This window comes from Leuciscus leuciscus (assembly GCF_965113295.1).
Source record: "Leuciscus leuciscus genome assembly, chromosome: 15".
Lineage (NCBI taxonomy): Eukaryota > Metazoa > Chordata > Actinopteri > Cypriniformes > Leuciscidae > Leuciscus > Leuciscus leuciscus.
Window position 1 is genome coordinate 17,802,598 of NC_138739.1, and position 26,557 is coordinate 17,829,154.

Sequence of the window (26,557 nt, forward strand, 5' to 3'; positions counted from 1 at the left end):
GTATAATATTTGAGCAATACAATTGCACCTTGATCATTCATGTTAGTTTGATAGTGCATTAACTATGGTTAACAAATAAAAACCTTAATTTAAAAATGTATTAGTACAACATGTTAATTAACAAATAATGAACAATCCTTATGCAGCAGTTATTAACCTTAGTTAATGTTACATATGGAATTTTATTGTGTTATCATTTCATATAAATCCAAACAGTCATGCTTAAATATCTACAACGCCAGAGCATTGAAATGACATAAATATTAAATGTATAGTCTCACACTTTTGCTTCTATTTTATAAACACTTGATGATTAATCAAAAGAACAAAATATATATTAAAGTGAAGATGAAAAAATAACCGAAATCGAATGCTTTTCTGATTTGTTTATATGTTTCTGTCGGCTGTAGTGTGAACATATCAGTTTGCTATCTTGCGTCTCTAGCTTAAAATATGCAACTTCTCTGCATATTCAATGCATAAAAGTGACCAGCTGGATATAACTAATGCAAATAGAGGTAACAATTGTGACATTAAACATTCGGGTCAAACTTACGTTTATTTTTGTCAGTGTTTTAACCGCTTGAGGTACTAATGTGTTAGCGTCCTCTCAGCCTTGAAGGCAAACAAACATACTGGTGTGCTGTTCTTTCTCTACTAATGCAGCATTTAGTCAACAAATTAATCACTTTATAATGATATGACAAAATGTACTGTATATATACCTTTTAGCTGTCGGTGCTTTAAACGCGCATCTGATGTCAGCGCTCTCCAGGCAGCGTGTGCTCTCAGTGCAGCACGCAGAATCACGTGTCGAAATAAACAACACGAGGCATCAGCGATAGTTTTTATTACACCTCTAGAGGCCGGTCTTGTACTGCATGATGCCAGCAGACCCTTCTCAGCTCTCTCTTACTGTGTAATGAATGACAAAGCGCGCTTCTCAGCCGCTCCAGCAACGGACGCAACCAGGAAAAACTATCGGTATGTATTTTTGCCGATAACGATAGTTCCACCAATCAACTATCGGTGCCGATTAATCGGCAAAACCGATGAATCGGTCGACCTCTAGAAAAGATCCTTTCACAAGGAACAGAGGATGCAGGGGAACATAAAAATGGCAGTGCCATAATATACAGCCCTAACACATATATGACACAATAACGACAATGACAATTATAGTTATCTAACTCTCTGACACTACTACAACTGCTTCTACTACTCCTGACAACACCCACAAGGTGGCACGAGTTTCGAACCGCCTTTTATCCGGAAGCGACACTCAGACCGAACCGATGACGTATCCACACAAACCGAGGCCTCGTTTGTCATTAGTCACGTGATTTTGACGTTGTTGAGGCAAAAACAAATAACTAACAAAACAGCATCACAGCATAAGAGACATCAGGATCAAATTGTTTTAAAAGATATTTAGTTCTTGCAAGAAATGTTCCCAGTCCATCCACAGACCAGCTGCAGGCGGAGTGAGACCCAGAGCAGAGGTTGGCCAGCATTTTTATAGTGTTATCTCTTGTCACCCACCACAGCCCAAGGAACAAAAGGGACCCCCCTTGACCCCTCCCCAGCACGGGAATCTCCTTACCTCTGAAATCTCACACACACACACTCTGCAGCTGTATCAATATCATAAAAGAAACTCAAAATACAGCCAAAGAACGCATGGCATTCGTTTGTTAAATCATTGAAAATAAAATACAAAGAAAAGATGAATTTTTCCACAACAACGCTAACAACACAAGCCTCGAATCGCGGCTTAATCTGGCACGCCCATTTTTTCTCGACACAAGCTCCGATGCCTCTGTTCAAATGTCACATCACTACCTCTGTCCCAACACCTCATCCATGAGGATAAACCAGGCCGTTTCCTTTCACGGGGAAACGAAGGGTGCATTTGGCGTCGCTTTTGAATCAGGGTAGCCTTCGTCGCGTCGTGATGACACAACCAGCCTTCGAATACGACCTTCGAAGGATGAAGAACTGCCTTGGGACAGCCTTCATCGCGCCGCAGTGACACAATCGGCCTTCAAATACGGCCTTCGGAGGATGCAGCCTTCACATTGGGAAACAGCTATCATCTCCCTCCATCACTGATACGGTCTTCTCTTCATCTTTTACAACTGCACAAAAAAAAAAAGAGAAATGAGGACATTAAAGTATAAATGAGTTTGCAGATAATCAAATAACAAATAATCAAAAATAATCTTTTTTCTAAATTCTCAATAACAATTGACAAATATTTATTAAACATTTCTTGCTTAATGTTAATTTATTTTTAACATTTCAGGTAGCTTCAACAATGCCACTGAAAAAAGTCTTATTTTTTATATATACAGTAAGTGACCACTTTATTAGTTAATCTTGCTCATTGATGCAAATATCTAATCAATCACAAGACAGTAATTTAATGCATGAAATTATGAAGGCATATTCAAGAGGTTCAGTTATTGTTCAGACCAAACATCAGAAGAGGTAGAAAATCTGATTTAAGTGACATTGACCATTGCACTTCATCATATTATAAATTTACACTCTATTGCAGCATAATAAAGTTCATTTTAATCTTGTTGTATCAGCTGTGAAACTTACCATTTGCCTTTGTCTGTAGCGATTGTAAACAAAAGCCGCCAGCAGCAGCAGCAGCAGCAGAACACCAACAACACATATTCCTGCTACAGCACCTGGAGACACACCTGAATCTGGAACAGCTATAAAGAGAAACAGACATTAATGTGAATGTGTCTGATCTATAATAAACACTATAAACATCAGCACTATATAACCTGAGTGAAGATCTGATACTGTAATGATGAAGACAGATATTAGTGTGAATGTGTCTGATCTATAACACACACTATAAACATCAGCACTATATAACCTGAGTGAAGATCTGATACTGTAATGATGAAGACAGACATTAGTGTGAGTGTGTCTGATCTATAACACAAACTATAAACATCAACACTATATAACCTGAGTGAAGATCTGATACTGTAATGATGAAGACAGATATTAGTGTGAATGTGTCTGATCTATAACACAAACTATAAACATCAACACTGATGTTAGGAACGACCATGTTAAAAAATTTATACTGTCTCCAACACCAGCACTACATGCATTCTGGAAGTGAATATGAATAGTACCCCCCATTTCACATACAAGGCCTAAGCTAGTCCCAGACTAAAATGCATATTTGAGCTGTTTTAACAGAAAATAACTTGCAATAATATCTTAAAATATGTAGGGCTGGGCGATATGGACCAAAAGTCATATCCCGATATATTTAGGCTGAATATCGATATATGATATATACCCCGATATTTTTTCTGCAAAGTGAGAGCAAATGTTCAGTCAAAGTCAAAGCCAAATATGACGTGTCACAAGTAGTTTTATTGAAACTGGCTATTTCAGTGAACAGTTGCAAAATCAAATGAATAAATAATAAACAGATTTCTTCACCTGGTTCATAATTAAATGCTCAGCTGTTCAAATAACAATAAAATGTAAACATAAATACTGTATAACAACAGGGGTAGATTGAAACAAAAGGTGTGCATGTAAACAATGAATGGCGACCGCAGAAAGCAAAAGCGAATCCGAATTTTGGACGATCTCGACGGCCGGACATGTCCAGGAAAAAGAGGATGTATAGTAACCCCTACTACTCCGCTTTCTCCACAGAATAAGAGCCTGCTAGCTTAGCTTCCAAAAAAAGATGGCTATGTGCACATTCTGTGAGTGAGATCCCACCCTCTATGTGCGGGTTGAGAACATGCGGGACAGCCCCTACTACTGGCTGTAGTCTCTAGCCTCTGGCCAAAAAATCCTCCAATGACGCAAAATGATGATTTTTTTCCAGACAAAAAATACATAAATCTCTCGTCTCAGGGGGACATGAGGGAGGAAAGCACGGTAATTTGAAAATACTACAGGTTTTCTACTAATACAAAGCTTAATGCTAAATCCTGAAGTATCCCTTTAAGTTCCTTACAATTCAATGTTTGGTGGCATAGGGTACACCAATCATATACATTTCTCAAGTTCAATCTTCAAAGTCAACAACAATAACAACTGGGTCTGGGGCAGGAGAAAGGAATCCTCTCCAAACAACAAACTCAATTCAGCCTTTCTCTTCCTCTCAATGAAGCTTTAATATACATAATACACACATACAAACAAAAAGAAACAATACGTCCTGGGATGTAACAAAGATAATCACGGTCAGCATCAGAACGGAAGCAAACGCTTCACATATTTCTGTTGTGGTCTGAAACCTTCTGCTCAGTTCACTAATGATGCTGTCAAGAGTAACAAAGAAGAGATTGGGTTTGAAATCACTATCTCTGAATGTGAATAACCTGAGTGATTCACTGTCACTGTCACTGTCACTGTCTCTACCTGCATCATCTTGAGAGCTCTCATTTACCATGGGTTTTCTTTTTTGTTTTTCACGCAAAAGGGGATCATAGTGTGCCAGCAACTCAAGTGTGCCAACCCTTTTTTTTAGGGTTTACCCTTTTACCCTTAGAGGGTAAATGGAGGGTCACATCAAAAAGCATCTCCATAACTGACCCTTCGCAGGGAGCTTGATTGACAGGCGATCTAACCAATCAATCCGCCATTTTGTCCGACAAAGCAGTCAGGAGAGATAGCAGATTAACATGGGATGATTTGAACTTGAAAAACGGAATGTACTGACGCCTTTCCGCGGTTTAAAACAACATTCCTTCTTATGTTCATTCATGTTTATTTGATGCTATAAATGAACTAGAAGGAAGAGATGATCGGTTCACAAGCAGCTTTAACTGATGCTCTACAGCGATCTGTCAGACACATTTAAGAGCCACAAAATGGTATGTATCATTTAAATTTCTTTTAAAAAATGACCAAATTTGAAAGGTGAGACTTTGTTTAATATCAAAAGTAGCCGAAAAGTAACCTGGTCTGTCCTGTCTGTCAGCGTGTTGTCAGTCTCCTCTCTGCTCCGCAATGTATTTTTCACTGCGTGAGAACATGGTGTGGCGTGAGAGCAGCGTAGCTTGTCAGACATAGCGACAGTAACTAAGGGGGGCGGGTCTTTGCGAAGGGTCAATTGCTGTTTCCTTTTCTACTTCCTGTTTTTGGAGGTGATTGTCAACTATCAGTTGCTGCATTCACGGAATGGGCAAGACTTTTCCGTTTCATGTTACACTGCTTATGTGGATTGCTCTTCTCATGTTCTGGTAATATTGGCTAGCTTTAATCCACTTAGGTGGTTCAGTAATTCCACACAAAACTCAAAACTCCAGACCCCAAATCACCAATCCAGAACCATAAAATCCAGGCTCCAAGCTGGCTTACGCTAACCAACGAAAAACCCCAGTGAGTGAGAGAGAGAGAGAGAGAGAGAGAGAGAGAGAGAGAGAGAGAGAGAGAGAGTGTGAGGGTGTGTGTGTGTGTGTAAATAACTAATTTTATTTTAGATTTAGGCTTCCAATAATTAAAAAAGAAGATATTCAAGGTATAACCATTAAAAACTAAAGCCGCATTCTGTAGCGCAACTTCCTTCCCTTCACAACAGTGCGCTGTCATTTCTCCCTAAAACCCAAACGTAATGTCAGAATCTGCACGATCGGTGATTGTTGTAAAATGTAGTCTACAGTATATTGTTGCTGCGGGACACATTTGATAATAAAAGACTATTAAAACTCAAATTGACGCAATAGACGCTGTTCCAAATGCGGCGCGCACTCAGAAACACACCGCAACGAGACAGGCAACATATATTTTGGGCTTCGTGTGCGCATCTAAACGATCCAATATACACAAAAATATGTCAAAATGGCTGTCTTGGAGATTCACTTAAACAGTTTATTCACTTAAATACAGTTTATGTCTTAAATGGGTGTAAATAGTTGGGAGAGAATATGATGCGTAATAATGATTAGATCTGCATTTGGTCTTAAAGAGGCAGCAGTCTAATAAACCTGCTGACGATTGCTCCATTAATGTGAATCAAACAACAAAAGGCTAAGAGAAAATTAGTCGCAGCTCTTGAATGAATAATTTAGACTTTTATAAGATTGAATCTATCTATGATAAATTATGTAGTGTTATTTTACATATGACTTTATTAGATGTCTTTTTAGACATGCCCATATTACTCCTGAATAGTAATGTCAGTAGACATTACTGAAATTAAAGCACTGGGTATATAATTAGTTTTATTTTATTTCATTGTATACTTTTTTGTTTTGTTTTTGGTGTCCTATGTCTTCTGTATATAAAACACAAAAGCCTGCACCCTTCTGCATAACATACATGTTTTATTTGTTTTGTTAAATCATTGCTTTTTCTTTTGCTATAGATATTTATTTAACATTTCAAAATATAAAGCAATATTAATTATGTTCTAAATTAAAAAAAAAAAATCTTTTTTTTTTATATAACAAAAAGAACCAATAAGAATACCGTTAACCCCCTGAGGTCTACGGTATCGCCGGCGATACCAGCTCGCTTTTTTTTTTATCAGTGTAAAATAAACTCATAAATACTCTGTTGACTTTGATTTTTCATAGGAGTTTCGTACATCAATCGATTCTGTTAAATGTGTATTATTTTTGTGTATACTCATAATAAAAACAAAGTGTTGAGCTTTTCGCCAAATAAAGAAAAATAAACACGAAGCGAGTTCTGCCTTCTCTCTGTCAGTGTAGTCCATTCTGAAACGCGTCCGAAAATGAACTGTAACTCACCGAATACTTCTCACACAGACACGTGAGATATGTCTTTATGAAGCTTGAAATCTCTTCTTTTAAATGAAGTAATTTATATAAAAAACTAATGTTTTCAACTCATGTAATCCGTTTGAAAGCAAGGAGAGGTACTGTTTTTCCTTCTGCCTCATTATCTCTATATTGAGTTGAGGCCGCCCCGCCCCCGGCGCTATTCAAATGGTAAATAGTTTAGGTGATCTAGTATGCATCGCATACGCCCCCCGATCAATGCCATAAAAACACAGTTTCTTCATCAGACTTACTGATAGTTCATCGCGTTTTGAGTATGGCACGCTTCTCCAGTAAAGACGCCCTTCAGATGATTCTGGACAGCGAGGAAGTTGTTTCCTCAGAGGAAGATTGTAACTCAGACTACGAACGGCAGCATTTTGAAGAGCGAATTCCGCCGAGGACACAATTTCGGAGTAAGTTTTACTTAAAAGTCTTTTGTCTTTTATTTTTCGTGTTCGCATTTATGAGGAAAAAACAATATTACGTGACAGTTCTCCATTATGGACGCGAGCGCTCTGAAAGCCACTAAAAGACTTTCAAACTTTCACAGAGACCTCAAAACAGAAACTACAAATCCTTTCTTTAAAACGAATTTCGTTTTGTATCAATTGTATCTTAATTGTAATAATTTTTTCATTAAAAAATTTCCTGGATTTAAAGTAAATATAGGCTAGCAATCACAACATAAGGTGCTTGAACTGGAGATCATCATTAACCAGATCGTAGCCTACTCGCCTCACATGTCTAAAAAATGTGAAATATATTTACAGAAAGCTGGTTCTAAACAAAACCATCCAAAACAAAAAACTATGTAGCCTAATAAATGTGCATTTCTCCGGTGCGTTCACTAGCCTACTGCGAAGATCGCGAGTCAATAGCCTGTCGTCAACTTCATCTTTGCCAGAAGTTAAATTTAAATTGCGTGTGTTAATGAATGATGATGTTTTAGCAAACTGTATTGCTATACTGAGGAAAGGAAAATTCGACTGAAATATGTTGAAATAAAATGTAGGCTATTTGTATAAGCAACGTATTAAACTGCAAATTAACAATATGCCCTAATATTTCATGAAAACAACGTTAACAGTCAGGTGAAATATGAAAGACAACATCTTGTTGACTAGATTTGGGTACAGTTTTTACTGTAGAATATACTGCCACGTCAAATAAGCTTTTGTTTAGCAATTTCTATATCTATTTTTGTCAAAAATAAAGTCATCAACTAAGATGTTAGCTGTTCCAATGTTGACTATATTCAAACTAATGAATACATAGATAAAATGTAGGCCTATAATCATTTTTTTTTACAAAGAAAGAGTACACTTGAAATATTGTTGAAAGTGTAATTATTGTTGTAATTGTAACCTTTTTAATAAAATAGCAAAACATATTTACAAGATAGATGTAAGCAAAATCTTAAATGGTCAATATAAGTCTTCTTCTAAATATATCTTTTGTCCTTGCATTGTGGCTCAGTCAGTGTCACACCTGAGTGAATGGCTAATTATGCAGAGTGGGTGGGACATTGTATTCTAAGGTGTAAACCACTCCTCGTTCACGCCCCCCTCGCATATTGGCTTTCCAAGCAAAACCTGTTTTACATCAATTTAAATCAATGTATGGTTTTATGTGAACGATAAAGCAAGACTATTTTCACATAATTTTGAAGAAAAAACTCTAGGCGAGGACATCCATTAGTCAAAAGTCTTATTGACACATATATTTACTATGTGTTTTGTGGCCTTATTTCAGAAATTTTAGTTTTTTCAATAACCACGCATAAACATTATTCTCTAAAAAATGAAAACATGTACATACACGTGGCTCACATATTATGGTAGCCCTGTTTGTGCTATATAGAGTGAATTTACACCTTTGCCATTAATATGTTTATATGCAACTGAAAAAAGCACAAACGTCAGGGCATGTCAGAACATCTCAAGGGCCCCAAAAACAGCCCAGACCCCAGAGGGTTAAAGTACCATATCGATAAGGAGTATCGGTTAAGAGTAGTAATATCGTTAAAACCTTACCGATACCCATCCCTAGAGATGGCACGGCTCGGGACCCACCAAGACAACAGCAGAGGTTGTTTGATCCCAAGACAAAGGATTTAAAACAGACTTCCTTCTTCTTAAGGACCTCTGAACGATCCCAGGGTTGAAATCTCTTAAAACCACAGAGACTTACCACAGAGAAAAACCACAAAGAAAAATAGCCTACATAAAATCATCCCAAAACAATTCTTGACGGACTTATAATCAAACATCGTTCAACTACATCATTCTTTATTGTGTCTACAACCTATATATGTGCCTATTATGCTTAGATCACATATAAGTCATGTATTTGTCAGTGTGTCTTGTTTCCTATCAGTGCGATCGTATGTTCACAATTATGAATATGGCTTGACTGAAATCTGTGTAAAATGTTTCGTATTCTTATAATATGAATCATGTCTAAACTGTACCCTCTGTAAAATGTTTCGTATTCTTATAATATGAATCATGTCTAAACTGTACCCTCTGTACTCTCTTCTAGATCTGGAGAGTAAAGAGATCACAGATAACGCATGATTTACGATGAGAAGTGAAGAAAATGCCACCTCTCAAATAAAGACAGTGCCTAATTGGTCAGAACTCATCCAGGAGGCTGGACAAACATTTGAGTTTAAAACCTTAGGACCCGAACAAAGCCTTAGAGTAACAAGGGAAGCCTTAGAGAATATAGGCATGGAGAAGCCATGACGGAGTAACCAGACAGACGAGTAACCATTTAGACGAGCAGACAAAATAACCCAAATCAGGTTCAGAAGAACATGGGTTAAACAGCTTCATTCAAGCCATCTAACTACTCGTCTTACTTTTCTTTCTTTTTTTATTTTCCCTTGAGAGTCGCGGTTTTAAGTTAAGTTTTGCTGCAAAGTTTCGGTTAAACGATTCGACTGCAAAGCCCACTTCCAACTTCAAAGACTTTCCATCCATCCACCAACACACCACGTGATTGGCTGCCCAAGACATCTATCCAGGCACGAGGAGAACCAGCCAATTAACGAACTCAGGGAATCCCCAAAAGGATTGCGAAGACAAGTAGCTAACCTCCAGACTCTTAACTGGACTGGTGCTTTGATATAAAATTTAATAACCCGCCTAAGAAACGATAGAAGGGTTAATTAATGTTTGATGGTTCGTTCAGGTCATGTCTTATAAGTGCATAGAAACTTGGGATTTCATCATCTCACTCTTAAAACTCATTCTTTCCTCACTCTCTTTCTTTCTGCAACTCGTATGAATGTGTGTGAGTGTGTTTGTGTTAGATATTAGTTTTATGTGTTAGAATAATTAATAAAGTCTTGTTTGTATTTTAAAGGGAAGTGTTACTTGTGTTATGGGATTATGAATTCAATGCTTTAAACTGCTGATTCAAGTTACCTTACTAATAAATAGTGTTTTCACTAGTTCAGCCTTACTGTACATCAGCCAATCTCTTTGGATTTGTTCACAGCCATTTGCTGATTTTGCATATTTAAAGGGATACTCCACTTTTTTTGGAAATAGGCTCATTTTACAACTCCCCCAGAGTTAAACAGTTGAGTTTTACTATTTTCGAATCCATTCAGCCGATCTCCGGGTCTGGGGGTCCCACTTTTAGCATAGCTTAGCATAATGAATTGAACCAGGCGTAATGATATGACGCAGCGCATGCTGCCTGATAATAGGCTACTGAGCTGGGGACTATTATCAGGTGCTGCGTCATATCATTACGCCTGCTTCACCCATGGTACTGCAGGAAAGTTTCTTGATTATTACGCAGGAATGAGAGTATAGTATAGTTCCTAGCCATATCAGCCTAGAAAATCGCAACTTTTCATTTTCCGTCGGTCTTAGTACACGATGTAACTACAGAAGAGTCAAGTTTTAAATAGGAAAAATATCGAAACTCTTTGTTCATTTTTTTTAGAGAGATGCTAACGGTCTTGTCCGGTTCAATTCATTATGCTAAGCTATGCTAAAAGTGGGACCCCCAGACCCGGAGATCGGCTGAATGGATTCGAAAACGGTAAAACTCAACTGTTTAACTCTGGGGGAGTTGTAAAATGAGCCTATATTTCCCAAAAAAGTGGAGTATCTCTTTAAGGTATTTTGGAAAGGATTTGCCTTCCATATCTTTCAGCTCCACATCTGATAGTTTTGTTGCACCTGCACAAGCCAGTTTGCAAACAATTACATTTCTCACATTATTTAGAGTTGCAGGCAAATAATGCTGGACCTTCTGCCAAAGCATTCTGATCTGTCTTTTCCTCAGCCAGATGCTCATCATGACAACGTTTATATTTCCGGCTCTTTCCAGCATCATCCTCCTCTGGATCTCTGCTGCTACTATCTTCCTCATCTTCTCTTTCCCCTTCCTTATGCTAAACCCTCAGCTACACTAACACTCTTCTACAAACATAAACAGACATAGCGTATAATGTCTGAGCCACTCCATAGCATCTACTACAATAAAACAAGCTATTTATATTGCTATTATAATTTTCACAAAAACTATAAATCACACACATTTATTTTGAACAACTGTTAGACAATTTGCTCCTCACCTATTCTCTCTTCTTCATTCACATGAGAGACGAAGTATAATGTTTCTCCCTCTGTGGCAGCCTCTGAAATAACATTCACAGAGTTACATATAGTTGGCTGATAACAGGAATTTAAGCTGTCACCTGTCCCAAATTTCATTACCGCAGTTAGTGTTGTCAAGGTGCAAATAATAGTAAATGCACTATTTTATTACAATGAATATAATCTTATGACTATTCTTTTGTATGATTGCTGTTTTAGGGGGGGGGGGTTTAACTCAATTTAAGGGTTCAGCCAAAAATGAAAATTAGCCCATGATTTACTCACCCTGAAGCCATCCTAGGTGTATATGACATTCTTCTTTCAGACGAATACAATTAGAGTTATATTAAGAAATGTCCTGGCTCTTCCAAGCTTTATAATGGGAGTGAATGGGCACCCTTTTTTTGGAAGTCCATCAAGTGCATCTATCTATCATTAAAGTGTCCCAAATGGCTCCGATGGGTTAATAAAGGCCTTCTGAAGCGAAGCGATGCGTTGGTGTAGGAAAAATATACATTTTTAAAACTTAATCGACTAAAATAACTAGCTTCCGGCAGACGGCCTTAAGCCCCGTTCACACTGCCAGCGACACCCAGCGACAAAGCGACATGATCCCATTCATTTCAATGGAGCGCTGGCGACTTCCGGCGACACGAGCGACAGTGACCGTTGGCGACAGAATGTGGGCGTGTCAAGCGACACGAGACGTGCGACAAAAGTTCAGAAATTTCAACTTTATGCAAATGAGAAGCGATTTTCGCGAGCGACAACCAATAGGAAAGAAGACTTTCAGAGGAGCTCAGCTCATCTCACGTCTCGAGTCGGAGTGCAGGCAAGAAGAGTTCGAGGGCGTTTTCACTGTTTTATATGATTTGACCACATACATGGATATAATAAAATGATGCATGGAAAAGAAACTGTCGACAGTCTCAGTGAGTTTAATTCACACATTTAGTTCGAGTGTTGTAATTTTGATGCAAGTTTAGCACTGCTGCAGATCATTTTACTGTTTCCCCTGCATTATGTTGACTATTAGGGACAAGAAAATTGATTATTTGTCAAATTCGAATGACGTTTTAGTAATTTATGACAGTATGAGTTAATCTGTTGATTGATCGATCGTTAATCCAGTAGGCTAAATGATTTAATCCACAGAACACTGCTGTGGTAATATAAAAACACTCTCCCAACAGCATACTGTTTCTTTTGAGCCTAAATCCTAGTCAAATTAAAATGATATAGTTGTATATATCACTTGTGATGGTATTTTGTATAGATATGGCCAGACGTGCAGTCTACCAGTCACATTAGAGCGACAGCACTATGAACGCCCACAAGCGACTTCACAGTACAGAGACTAGCGACATGCAGCGACAAAATCGCTGGCAGTGTGAACGGGGCTTTAAGCTTCAATTTATGGCAAAAGACTAGCTGCTAACCCTTGAACTTGACGTACAACACTAGGACGGACGCGGTTGGCCAGCCCTGTTTGTTTGAACCGTGGGAGCCGTCAAAGCTTACGCTACTCCTACATCCTACATCGTCAATTGTTACTCATTAATTTTCATTGGAGGGCTGACGACTTCTGGCGACACGAGTGACAGTGACCGTTGGTGACAGAATGTGTGCATGTCAAGCGACATGAGACGCGACAAAAGTTCAGTAATTTCAACATTATGCATATAATAAACGAATTTAGCGAGCGACAACCAATAGGAGTGAAGCCTGTGGAGCTCACGTCACATTCTCGAGTGCAGGCAACACAGAACAGAGTTCCGGAGTGATTTCACTGTTTTATATTATTTGACTAACCACATACATGGATATACATTGATAATTTGTGTGTTGTTATATTATATGATTCAGTGAGTAGTTTAGCTCTGCTGCAGTATTACAGTTTCCCCTGCATGTAGATTATTAAGGACAAGAAAATGTATTATTATTAATTAAATTCAAATGACGTTTTAGAAATTTCTAACAGTGTAAGTGAGTTTAATTTGTTGATAGATTGATCGTTAATCTAGTTAATGATTTAATGCACTGAGCACTGCTGTGGTTAATATAACACTCTCCAACAGCACAATGATCCTTTTAATTCTTTTTAAGCCTAATTCCTAGTTAAATTACAATGATATCTTAGTTTTATATATCAATTGCAATTGTATTTTCTATAGATATGGCCAGACGTGCAGTCTACCAATAACATTAGCGCGACAGCATTGGGATGCCCACAAGCGACTCAAAGTACAGAGACTAGCGACTTTAAGCTGCATTCACACTACTACACTTTGTCGCTGCATGTGGGTGTTCCCACTTCTGGTTCCCACTATGTTACTCCATGTTTTTGACAACAAATCCATTTTCTTGCCGATACAAACAAACATTTTGGAAGGAAAAGTCTAAATATAAATGGAATCAGTAAATAAAATGCATACTATTAAAGATGAACGAGAAAGAGCGAGTGCTCTTTGCCATCGCGGCTATTTAAAGGAGAAGTTCACTTTTGAAAAAACTTTTGCTGATAATTTACTCACCCCCATGTCATCCAAGATGTCCATGTCTTTCTTTCTTCAGTCGAAAAGAAATTAAGGTTTTTGATGAAAACATTCCAGGATTTTTCCACATATTATGGATTCCATTGGGACCCAAACGGTTCAAGGTCCAAATGACAGTTTCATTGCCGCTTCAAAGGGCTTTAAACGATACCAGACGATGAATAAGGGTCTTATCTAGCGAAACGATCGGTCATTTCAAAAATAAAATAAAAAGTTGACGTTTTATAAGCACAAATGTTCGCCTTGCTCTGTTCTGTGATGCGCGTTCGTGACGTCACGTAATACGCAATTACGTTGAAAAGGTCAAGTTTGATGTGTTTACAAATGTGCGGAAGGAGGACCATATAAACATTTTCAAATGTATTTGTGTCAGTTTATCGTTTAAAATGCCCATTTCGTGTGCGCATCCTGAGTGTTTTAATATTAAAAAGCCAAAAAGAACATTTTCTTCAATTTTTCAAGCGTGACCTTTTCAACGTAATTGCGTATTACGTGACGTCACGAACGCGCATCACAGAACAGAGCAAGCCGAACATTTGTGCTTATAAAACGTCAACTTTTTATTTTATTTTTGAAATGACCGATCGTTTCGCTAGATAAGACCCTTATTCATCGTCTGGTATCGTTTAAAGCCCTTTGAAGCGGCAATGAAACTGTCATTTGGACCTTGAACCGTTTGGGTCCCAATGGAATCCATAATATGTGAAAAAATCCTGGAATGTTTTCATCAAAAACCTTAATTTCTTTTCGACTGAAGAAAGAAAGACATGGACATCTTGGATGACATGGGGGTGAGTAAATTATCAGCAAAAGTTTTTTTAAAAGTGAACTTCTCCTTTAACTGCAGCAAACGGGTAAATGCCGATCTATCTAGGTTCACGAAACCATTCAGGCTCGGAGTCAGCAGCAGCGAGTACCACCGTATGTACAGTACACTGAGACATATCATAAATTATAGGACCGTTTCTGACTGCTAAAATTAGCTTCTCATTGTTCTTGCCTCGGTCGGACTCGGCGCTGAACAGTAGGGCTGAAACGATTAGTCGGAGTTGTCAACGTTGTCGACAATAAAAAATTGTCGACAAAATATCTTGTTGTCGAGTAGTCGTTTGAGCTCACGTGACCTAATGTAAGGGCCTGCAATATCGCGATTTGACCGCTACGGCGCTGTAGCGCTAGAGAGTAATGTTACAAATGCTATTGCGGTAGAAGAAAACACAGCGCAAATTATGACCTGACGGAGTGCAAACGAATCCGAACTAGCAAGGTGTGTAAAGTTTCACAAAACTTCAAACCAAGAATGCTGTCGTGTGCAATACATGCTAGGCGTAACTTGCTTTTCACGGGAGCACAACATGCATGTTAAAGCACTTAAAGAGGAAACAAGATGAGCCGGTGAGAGGTGAATGTTCTCCAGCTGGAGCTAAATAACTAGCAGTAAATCTCTTTATTAGATAATGCAATACTACTAATAATAGCAACAATATTAACAATAATAATATAATTACAGTAATATGATGATTTATTTTTGCATAGAATAAAGCTTGATCGAGCTTAGGAGTCAGGGCTGTTTTTATTATTGTAACACTATTAACGTTAGGTATTACAGGCTTATCACTTGCCTTTATTTTGTTCCATATTCATGAAGACTTACAAAAGGAGATGTTATGAAGAATATCATGTCAGTTACTTTTTCATACTGTAAATTAAAAGGTGAATGAGAGTGTCTCTGTCAGCTCAATTGTCAATTTTTATTGTATTTTATTCTTATAATAATTGTTTGCAGATTAAGTTTTTCTGTAGTGCAGCTGATTAATTTTTGTTTATTTTTTTCTATTGAAAGAGAACAGAATATTTAACCAATGCTTAGAGAGCATTTGTGTGTGATTTGAGTTGGACAGAAATCTGGGAACTTAAAGAGAATGACCTGTTTGGCTCAAAGTTCATTAAAACAACCATTTCAAAAGCTGAAGTGATTTTCTTTTTTTTATATTATAGTTAGAATATGTATAACTCAGTATTTTAACTAATTGAAAAAGCTGAATAATCGTTCCAAACTTACTGATTAGTCGGCAAAATAATCGATGATTAGTCGATTAATCATTCTAATAATCGTTAGATTAATCGACTATATGATCAAAATAATCGTTTGTTGCAGCCCTACTGAACAGTGACGGATCACGTGTGCTCCACTGACTACACACCTATTGGTTGTCGCTCCTGAAAGTTGCTCATCATTTGCATTAAGTTGGACATATCTCAACCTTGTCACGTCACTGGACACGCCCCATCTAGTCACCAACGTTCACTGTTGCTTGTGTCACTGGAAATAGCCCGCTCTCTATTGAAATTAATGGACTATTGTGTCGCTTTGTCGCTTGTAGTGTGAACGCAGCTATACGTCGCTGCTTTAATTGGGATTAAAGCCCCCCCCCAAAACAGCAATCATACAAAAGAATAGAGACATACGATTATATTCATAATAATAAAATAGTGTATTTCCTTGAAGCGAGAGTTATAGGGAACGCGCTATACTCGCAGCTCAACAGAATCTGGCTGTACAGCGAAGCATCAGTAAGCAACCACCTTTAATTACAATAAAATTATCTAAATCACCAATCACGTAAAAAAATATTCATCTCAACAGATGCACAATAATGAATTCAGCAGAGCTAGAGAGGGAGGAACACAAAATCTGACAAAAATCAATGGTTGCTGAAACTTGCCAAGGCAGACTGTCAGTGGCGGATCCTGCCAGCCAGTTGAAGATTGAACCTCCACTCTGCATTTACTAAAGTAGTAAAATGCCATAAAATAGTATATCTTGTTTTCTGGGAAAAAAAATAAAATGGGAGTTTTTAATTAAAACAAGCAATATTATCTGGCAATGGAGTAAGAAAAATTATCTTAATTTAAACAGAAACACGATTATTTGTCTTACTCCATAGGCAGATAAATGTGCTTTTTTTAAGCAAAAACTTAATTTAGATTTTCCCTCCAGAAAACAAGACGTTATAATATATCTTATGGTATTTTACTCATCTAGTAAATGCATCTTGATTTAAGAATTTTTAGATATTTGGACTGTAAACAAGAACATTTTTTTGCAGTGCAGAGACGTCATAATGCAACACTACGCACTAACCTTTTTATCAGGCTTCTGATTAGCCAACATGGCTTTACGGCTAGGGTTATATTGCCACCTGTTGGTTTGGCATGCTCTTAACAGCGCTTCATAGCGTGTTTTTGTGTTTTCATATGGAGATTTTTTTTTAAACCGTGCTTGTGTGGACGAGTTTTTTTTTTTTTTTTAAGGAGGAAAACTTTATAAAAATACCCATGTACTTGGACTAGGCCTTAGAATTTAAGTGCATCTTGGCGTTACCATCCAGCAGTTTTGATACAATATCCCAAATTGCACATAAAAATAGGTGGATGAAAACATAGCTACTGATGAAGATTAAAGTTATCTTTTTTTTTTTTACAATTAACAATTAAATGTTAAACAGTTAACATTAATTTTTCTTTATCATAAGCTTGACAACAGTCAATTTATTTGTAGGTATAGGTGTCACGCAATATGACAGATAACACGCTGTTTTAGCAAATTAAAGGTCTGGGGTTCAAGTTTTGCACTCTGAATGCTGATAAACAATCATAATTTCAAAAATCTTTGAGTTACTCACCACTAATGGTAACATTGAATCTCTTGTATAACGTCTGTTTGCTGCTGCTACTGATCATCACTGAATAAAGCTCAGAGTCTGTGGTTCTGCTGTTTGTGATGGTCAGAGATCCAGTCTGATTATCCAGCTGCAGTCTGCCTCTGAATCTCTCATCAGCATCTTCATGTAATTTTGAGTTATTGGTCTCCATATCACATTTAGCGATGAGTTTTCCTTCATCTCCAAACCTCCACACTATCAGCTCATCTCCGTGTGGTTCAGTGACATCCGTCTGAAGAGTGACAGAATCTCCCTTCTTTACCTTCTTCATTTCAACATCAATGACAGGTGGAGAGTCTGCAAGAAACATATTCACAGACAGAGATTAAACATATTGAACACTGTTACGCGCACAACTGAAAATCAGATCAGGTGTTTGTCTAGGTTTACTACATGATAAATAAATACATTTCTTACATTTATAAAATAATTGATCATGTTTTGATTTGTTTTGGAACTAATAAAAGCATCTGCCTGGCCAAACTGAGTGTGGAATTTAAGTCACTTGTGAATTTCTTTCTAAAACTGTAGTAGGCAAGCAGCATCACAGTCACTATTATGTTTTTCTGAATATCAGTCATATGATCGACTGCAGACCAATCACTGTCACAATGATATTCAGACCATGACTGTGATTTTGAGAGACTGGAAACAAAAGTGCAACTAAATAAAGAGCAGAGACATTGGGTCTCATTCATGAAACATTCGTAAATATACGAGTAAATATGTGAGTGATTTGCGCGTAAAGAGACATTCCCGAAAATTCTTCTCCTGATATTTATAATAAGCACTTTGGGATGTCTATGTAAAGGCATTTATGCACTTTAAATAAATATTATAATAAGTACAATAAGGTATAGGAACTATTAATGGTTTTTTTTTAGCTCTATATGTATATTTGTTGATATGTATATTGTTTGTTTGTTTTTTGGTTTGTATTTGTCTATGTTTGGGACTACGGATGGAAATTAGCATTGTACTAAATCCGGAGTATTTACGTTCAACTTTGATTGTACGTTCATGAATATGCACTGTCCCATTTAAATAAATAAATTCAAATTACCATAAATCCCGCCCATTAAAACCGACTGACAACTATATATGGGCATCATATTATGACAAGAAACTAAGGATTTCAACATGTCTTCTCAAAAGCGAATGAAGAAGAGAAATTTCTCAGATGCAGAAATTGAAGTTTTATTATCAGAAGTTCATTCAAAACGCCACATTTTATTTTCAAGCGTACATAGTGGCGTATCAGGTCCTAAAAAAAAAAAGGATTTTTTAGGTAATAATGCTTTAGGTAAAAATGCTTGGCAGCATATTACAGATGCAGTTAATGGAGTTTCATCTGTTAATCGAACAGTCCCAGAAGTGAAAAGAAAATGGTTTGACATGAAGCTTGACTGCAACACTTGTGACTTGCGGACTTGTAAAAAAAAAAATAATAATAATAAAAATGAATAAACAGCTTGAATAGAAAAAAAAGATAAAAAAAAAAGACTTGCGGACTTGTGTTCCGTTTGCAGATGCTATTACTGGCTCTCGTAATAAAAGTAAAAAGAAAAACCGTATGTAATTACTATATATAATATTTTTTCAAAATGCTGTGTAAATATGTACCCGATTAAGGTGAATTAAAATGCAGCCTTATTAATGAGCAAAACGTTCGGATGTTAAACGCACTATTTACGCGTGGCTGGGAGCAGGTGTAGATTTCTTTCATACCAACTAACATTTGGAAAATACGAACATTTTAATGAATCCGAAAATTTACGCCAGAACCACTTTACACACGATTTACACAAAAATTCGTTCTGTTCGTGTTTCATGAATGAGACCCAATGAGAGAAAATCTCATGTTCGTGGATCTAGAATCTAAGGATGAGCTACATTTATAATTAATCATTTAGAAGACACTTTTATATAAATAAATAAAAAAAATAAACATAAAAGTAAGGTTTTTCGTGGCTCATTTTTTTTATTATTTTATAATGTTTTTATATTTTCATTAAAAATAATAATAAAGATACATTTATAATATTATACTATAATACGACTGAGGCAGTGACAGCAAATTTGACATATTTCTCTCTTCTGACCGGCATGCATAGTCATCGAAACTTTCATAGAAAGCCACGATTTTTTTTTTTTTTTTGCTATTGGAGCAAATGGAAATGCAAAAAAATATATGAAGAGTTCAGATGCAAAAGCCTCTAAATGCCATCTGAAATTTTCTTATAGAATGATCATTTTTATCAAGCTTGTGTATTTAAGTTCAGTAATTTCACTTAAATGACAATTAATAGGTCATCTTCATTGCCATTTAAGTGAAATTATTGAATTTAAATATACGAGCTTGATAAAAATTATCATTCTATAAGAAAATTTCAGGTGGCATTTAGAGGCTTTTGCATCTGAACTCTTCATATGTATATTTGTTGTAGTTTCCATCCAGTACTACAGCAGAGCGACTTCTGCATCTGAGAACCTGGGAAATGTGGAAAGTGTCCATGCATAACTAATATTTGCTTGTTGCACTTTGAGTATCATTTTAATTAATCAAACAAAAACAAACATGATAATATCTAAATTATTCAAATAATAAATGTGTTCTCACCATTCACAGTAACATTGAATCTTGTAACGTGGGGCACTTTGTTGTGGATGATCTCTAATTGATAAAGTCCAGAGTGTTTGTTTCTCATGTTCTTGATAGTCAGAGCTCCAGTCTGATGATCCAGCAGCAGTCTGCCTTTGAATATCTCAGTGAGATGGGGATTCAAGATCTTATTTTTATCAATCACAGCAATAACTGAACCTGATTTTCCAAACCTCCACAGTATCTGATCAAACCCCTGTATTTCAGTAAGATCAGGGTTTAGAGTGACAGATTCTCCCTCCATCACTGACACTTTGTTCTCTGCATCTGCATCTGCATCAACACCAAACACTCCTGCAGAACAAACAGAAACAGTTTCTCAGATATTAAACTCATATAGCCTAAGTAACACTTCTGGTAATGTTAGTGAACTGACCTATAGAAACTGAGATCACTTTTGGTCTTAACACAATTTGACTTATTCATCTTTAAGTATAGAGCAGTCTTGATTTAATGAGAAAATTACATGTTAGTGGATCTAGAATCTAAGGATGGGCTACATACAAATGAGAAATGTTTAAAAATAAGTGAAAAAATGTAGCAACTGATTATTTTTGTTTAATTTCAATACAGTTGATTTCACTAATTTTGAATCAATAAACAATGTTTAAAATAGTGATTACTAATCACTAAAATATAATCATTTTAAAGCACCTGTTTTTCTCATATCCTCATTTTTTGGGGGTCATTTTACTTTATAATGCATTACAGCTCCAACAATTAGAAGACTAATATCACCATCATCTCGACTTGTTTGATTTGTGATTTTTTTTTTCTTAGTCATTTTTTTTTTCCTGTCAACCAAGGAAGGTGAAATATTCTTCATAATAATTATAACAAATTAAAGCTGCAATAAGCATTTATTGGGGTTCAAGCGGTTTAAGGCCTTTAAGCACATGCGTAAAAAGATATTATGTTTTATTTAGCAAGCATGCAAACACTTAGAAAATGTAGAAAACCAAAAGTAATTTATAAAAGATCATATAAGAGATTCAGTCAAGAATCATTTTGTACAGACGTAAATAATGTATGTTGGATTGATGTTTATAAGGAAGTTCATCCTGATAATGCATTGCAAACATTTGAAAGATTATTTTACCCTTTGGTGGATAAAAATGCACCTATGAAAAAATGTACAGTGAAGAATGTTAGGGCACCATGGATTGTTAATGAGTTGAAAAACATTATGTTTGAGAGAGATGTGGCAAAGGGTACAGAAAACAGAACTGGGAACAAGGAGTATTGGGACGTCTATTGCAAATTAAGAAATCAAGTAACTAAAATTAATAGGAAAAAGAAAAGAATGTTTTACAAAATTAAAATAAGTGAATGTAAAAAGATTTCTCTAAAAAAATTGACACTCAATGAAATAACGGATAGGAAATCAAGTCAAATTCCATCTTTTATTGATACAGGTGACTAATTTTTAACTATTTTTATATGAAATTGGAATTTATTTTAATGATTTTTTCGTAAATAGAGTTGATAAATTAAGAGAAGAAATGTTGTTTGGCAGAACCAGTTTACCACATCTTTAATATCAGTATTGAAAAAGGGATTTGTCCTTCAGCTTGGAAAGATGCAAAGGTTATTTATCTACAGAAATATGCAGCACTGGGTTTTATTGGTCATAATAGTCGACCAATAAGTTTGCTACCAGTTCTTAGCAAAGTACTGAAAATGATAGTTTGTGAGCAAATTCAATTATTCTTTAAGAATAATTTGCTCTCTAATTTTCAGAATTTATATTGAGAGAGCACAGATTGATGACAATAACTGGGAGCAGTATTGTTACATCAATAAGCAGTTGTCTACTGCTTTGGATGAGGAAAATTGATCATAACGTAATAAGTTGGTTCTAAACTTGATAAAAACCAAAAGCATTGTGTTTGCATCAAAAGTTAAATTTGTCTGTAAAGAGTGTGCCTATTGAACAGGTAGAGGAAATAAGACTTCTTGGATTTATATTAGACAGTAGGCTCTAGGCTGAAGTGGTCAAAACAGATAGAAAATGTGGTAACAGGTATGGGAAGAGGTTTGTCAGTTATTAAGAGATGCGTAAACTTTTTACCACAACACTGTATTTCTAAAATTGTGCAATGGTTCTTGCTTAGATTATTGCCCAGTGGTGAGGTCGAGTGCATCAAGTAAAGACAAAAAAATTTAACTAGGCTAATTGAAAAATTACAATTAGTCCAGAACAGAGCGACATGACTCACTTTAAACTGTAATAGAAGGGCTAATATAATAAGAATGCAGTGGTGAGGGGTTGTCTCTCTGCTTTGTTTTATAAGAAAGATTTCTGTGTCTAGAGTCCCTAATGTCCTTTACTCTCAAATTTTGTATAGTACTAGTCTTTTTTTTTTTAATACCAGATATGCATAAAAGGGACGTTTTTTTATTTCCTGTTTCGAAAACACCTGCAAAACAACGGACTGTACGTATAAAGGAATGAAAATATGGGATGATTTACCATTGATTTTACATATTTTTTAGCAAGAAAAATTTGTTTAAAAAAATATTTAAAGGAACATTTAATGGCACAATAGTAATTTATTAGCCTAGAAATCTAGACGCACCCTAGCGGCAGCAAAATGTATTTTGCAGGGTAGTCTAGGAACTCTCCATAGACTTTCGAGCTGCAAAAACCTAAATTGGGTCAGGCCAATCACGTCGCGTATAGAGTAGGTGGGGCGGGCTTAACATATGACGACAGAGTTGCGACGGTTCCCTGGCTACTACTTGAAAACAAAGAATGACGGCTGCTGGAGAACAGTCTTTCGAATTGGCTTTGGCCGCGACTCTGGAGGACTTGGAGTTAAGTTTTTCTTTGAGAAAAGAGCAAAGAACGGCACTTAAGTCATTCTTAAAAAAAAGGAAGATGTGTTCGTCGTTTTGCCGGCCAGATATGGCAAAAGTTGAATCTATCAACTAACGTTAGCTCCGCTGTTGGGAAAACGCTCTGGTTGGTTGAAGCGCTGTCCTATTGCGTGCAGAGGGAATTTGAAAGACAGCCGTTTATCCCGCCCCTCGGATTGAGCCGTGTCTATGGTGAGTTGCCAGACCTAACATCTTGATGTAGGTCTGGCTTGCCAGGCTAGTAATTTATAGTAAATTGTTGATTTTGATATTTGGAATGAATGTTGGGTTAGTATGTTTCATTGACTTGACTTTTTATTGTTGTTGAAATGTGAAATGTAGTGAAATGTAGTTCTGTATGTTTTACTTGTTGGGACCCCAGGAAGAGTAGAAGTATAAAAGTAAATATACTTAAACCTTCTTTGCAGACTTCAGTCAATGGTTTACCACCAAACTCAATGTTAGAGACATTGAAAGGTCATTATCATTGTCATTCAACGTTTTAAATTCCCATCAAGCAACCGAAATCCAAGATTAATCTCAAACGTTTTTGCGTCAGGATGCAGAACTTAAAATGCTGGGTTGAATTAATCTATTTTTACCGAACATATATCCATATGCTTTAAAAAAGTGTTTGTGTCTTGAAAAATGTGAAGCGAACAAACAAGCAATTGCAAAAGTGAAGGAGGACACCTTAGGGCTGCCAACTTATAGCTTGGAGTGATAATTATGTGGGGGTTATTGTGATCACCTTACATCATAATAAGTGTATTGTTATTGTCAAAACAAAATTTTATTAAGTTTAGTGACAACATGTTACAAATGTTTAAATGGTACAATGACTGGTAGGCTAGGCCTAAGCTACTGTTTTTATTATTGCTTGACACAAACTTCACAATTTCAATTCGATTCTTGTGATTTGATTCCAATCTTGATTCATTTGGATAAATATTAGATACAGTACATACATGTTATTAAAAAAAATCTCACCTAGTGCTGTAAACATAGAGCCCTGTCAGGTGGTATTGTTATTAAAGGTTAAAAATAACAACTCAGATTAAATATTATGCGTTTTTTATTAAAATAACGTTATAATATTTTAATGATATAAGTAAAAATATGATAATATGTAATATAATGCTCATATTTAGCAAAATATAGCCCTCTCTATAACTATTTTTCTAGCCAACTAACGGCTTTCCTGAGGTTGGCCTAAGTATGTGAGATAATACTTAGTTTTAAAATATTAAAATATTGTTTTAATTGACCTCTTTCCACGGTTGAAAAACACTGATTGGTAGATATTACGAGGCAAGGCATACATTTAAGTTGTACTTTCCACGTTCATTCGTGTGGCGCTACAGCTTTCTGTCACGTCATATTTACAAGCGCAAAAACGGCATTTATTGTTTGAATTTCGTAATAAAATTGACAGAATCTGAGAGCGGAGAAATTGTTTCATATCAAAAGTAACCCTGCTCTGTCTTATCTGTCGGTGTGTTCTCTTTGCTTCGCGATTTTTTTTCTCTGCAAGAAAAACCTCAAGTTTCAAACTCAAGCGAAAATGAAAGGGAACAGAAATCACACTTACCGCACAGGCACAGTAGAACTAATGCACGAAAGATATTTAATGTGCTCTTCATATTGTTGAACTGTTTCATATTCTGTATACAGCTTGTAAAACAAAACTAGTTTGTAGCTAAACAACACCAGAGAATGTCTAATAGGAAGAGAATTGGCACTCTCTGCTTACTTCCGGTTTCTGGACTGGCTGCAGTAACACGTCTCTGTCCATGTGGGGGCGCTCGCAGGCGAGTGCAGAATGAATGGAGGTCTATGGCGAAAAACCCTCAAAATCCACTTTTCTCAGGATATAATTTTTTGTCTAGTAATTTGAATGTTGTATTCGAAAGGAGATGCAAAGAAATTACACATTGCTGGGTGTTAGATTTTTTAGAGTCACTTATTTGGTTTAAAAAGTCTTTTAAAATGCCAATGACGTCAGAATGCTGACGTCATTAGCAGAATGCTAGCGTGTTATGGGCAACAACAACTCAACCTGTAAGAAATCGAAAAGAAATAAGTACTCGTTCATTCAACTTTCGACCTATAACCCATGTTGAACTTGCAAAACCTACAATAAAATCTGAGATTTCTCAACGGCAATCGGGTGAAAGAGACACATTTAGCCGTCTAGCCCCATTGACTCCCATTCAGTCTGCACTCGCCCGCGATCACCTCCAGTGGAATTCTAATGGAACTGCAACCAAGATCGATACAATGGGGCTAATAGGAAGTGCCAAGGCTCTCCGTAGACGGGCTCTGACAACACTAGCTTGCTCAACAAGTTCCTCTTCCGCACCAAAGAAAAAAGTTCTTCACCTAAGGCAATGGTAAAGTGGAAACAGGATTACCACTTCCTTGGTTTTAAGAATTTGTGGTCCGATATAAATAAATATGTAATTCCTAATAAAGTCAAAGAAACTCACTTTAAAATAATAAACCGATATTATCCATGTAATGATTTTATTAGTAAGTTTAAAGAAGGGTTTTCGCCATTATGCAGTTTCTGTAAAGAAGAAAATGAAACAATTGTACACTTATTTTTCAGTTGTAACTATACTAAATTATTTTGGTCCCAAGTTTCATGGTTTATTTTTGAGTTATTTTATAAGTTTGTTACAATAACTGATGTAATGGTCTTGTTTATGGATTGTGATACTGGCTTATTAGAAATGGATAAAATAATTAAACTTCTCATTCTATTTGGAAAATATCATATACATAAAGCAAGATGTATGTCGACTGTACCAAATGGTAGACTATTTTCCATTGATCTGAAGAATTTTTATGACTCTCTAACTTCAATACAAAACAATCGAAAAGCTCTAAAAACATCTAAACTGTTGAAAAGAATACTTAATGTATTAGTAACATGATTGATATGTGATGTAAGATGTAGAATTTTAATCTTTTTGTTTTACGGATTCAAATGTCTCTGTATTCCCCCCTTTCTGTTATCTCAATAAAGAAAAAAAAAAAAAAAGTTCCTCTTCCGCTCCTTCTCTTCTTCTTCTTGTAGGATTCCGGCAGTGTAGACGCTGCTGAACGTATTACTGCCCTCCACAGATCAAAGTTTGACCTAAATTCTTACATACAGTCCTGTATCATGCAAGAACTGAAGAACTGCCTTGGAGATCAGTTTATGCCAGGGGGCCAATGTTTCATAAAATATTGAAGCTTCCCCGGGCGCCGCCATTGATTAGCAAACCCCCACCTGCTGTTAGCATTTCCATTGACTCCCATTCTTGGCGTCACTTTGACAGGGAATAACTTTACATCTGAGGTG

The 26,557-nt window shown here is 36.4% G+C and overlaps 1 protein-coding gene and 1 long non-coding RNA gene across 3 annotated transcripts; one reads left to right on the top strand and one right to left on the bottom strand.

Moving 5' to 3' along the window:
* Window positions 1-25,540, bottom strand: LOC309476144 (uncharacterized protein). Of its 2 annotated transcripts, XM_082139363.1 has the most exons (6): window positions 24,800-25,540; window positions 20,308-20,643; window positions 17,649-17,984; window positions 11,386-11,448; window positions 2,608-2,726; window positions 1-2,138 (listed from the first exon to the last, which is right to left on the bottom strand). In XM_082139363.1, exons 1-6 carry the CDS (start codon window positions 24,867-24,869, stop codon window positions 2,133-2,135), a joined length of 930 nt encoding a protein of 309 aa, XP_081995489.1. In that variant the 5' UTR covers window positions 24,870-25,540; the 3' UTR covers window positions 1-2,132. The 2 variants fall into 2 exon arrangements, with proteins under 2 accessions (XP_081995489.1, XP_081995490.1); XM_082139364.1 differs by lacking the exon at window positions 11,386-11,448.
* LOC309476529 lies at window positions 18,764-19,135 on the top strand. Its single transcript, XR_014198241.1, has 2 exons — window positions 18,764-18,975; window positions 19,070-19,135. It is a non-coding gene; the product is annotated as an uncharacterized lncRNA (long non-coding RNA).
* Window positions 25,541-26,557: the final 1,017 nt, after the last annotated feature.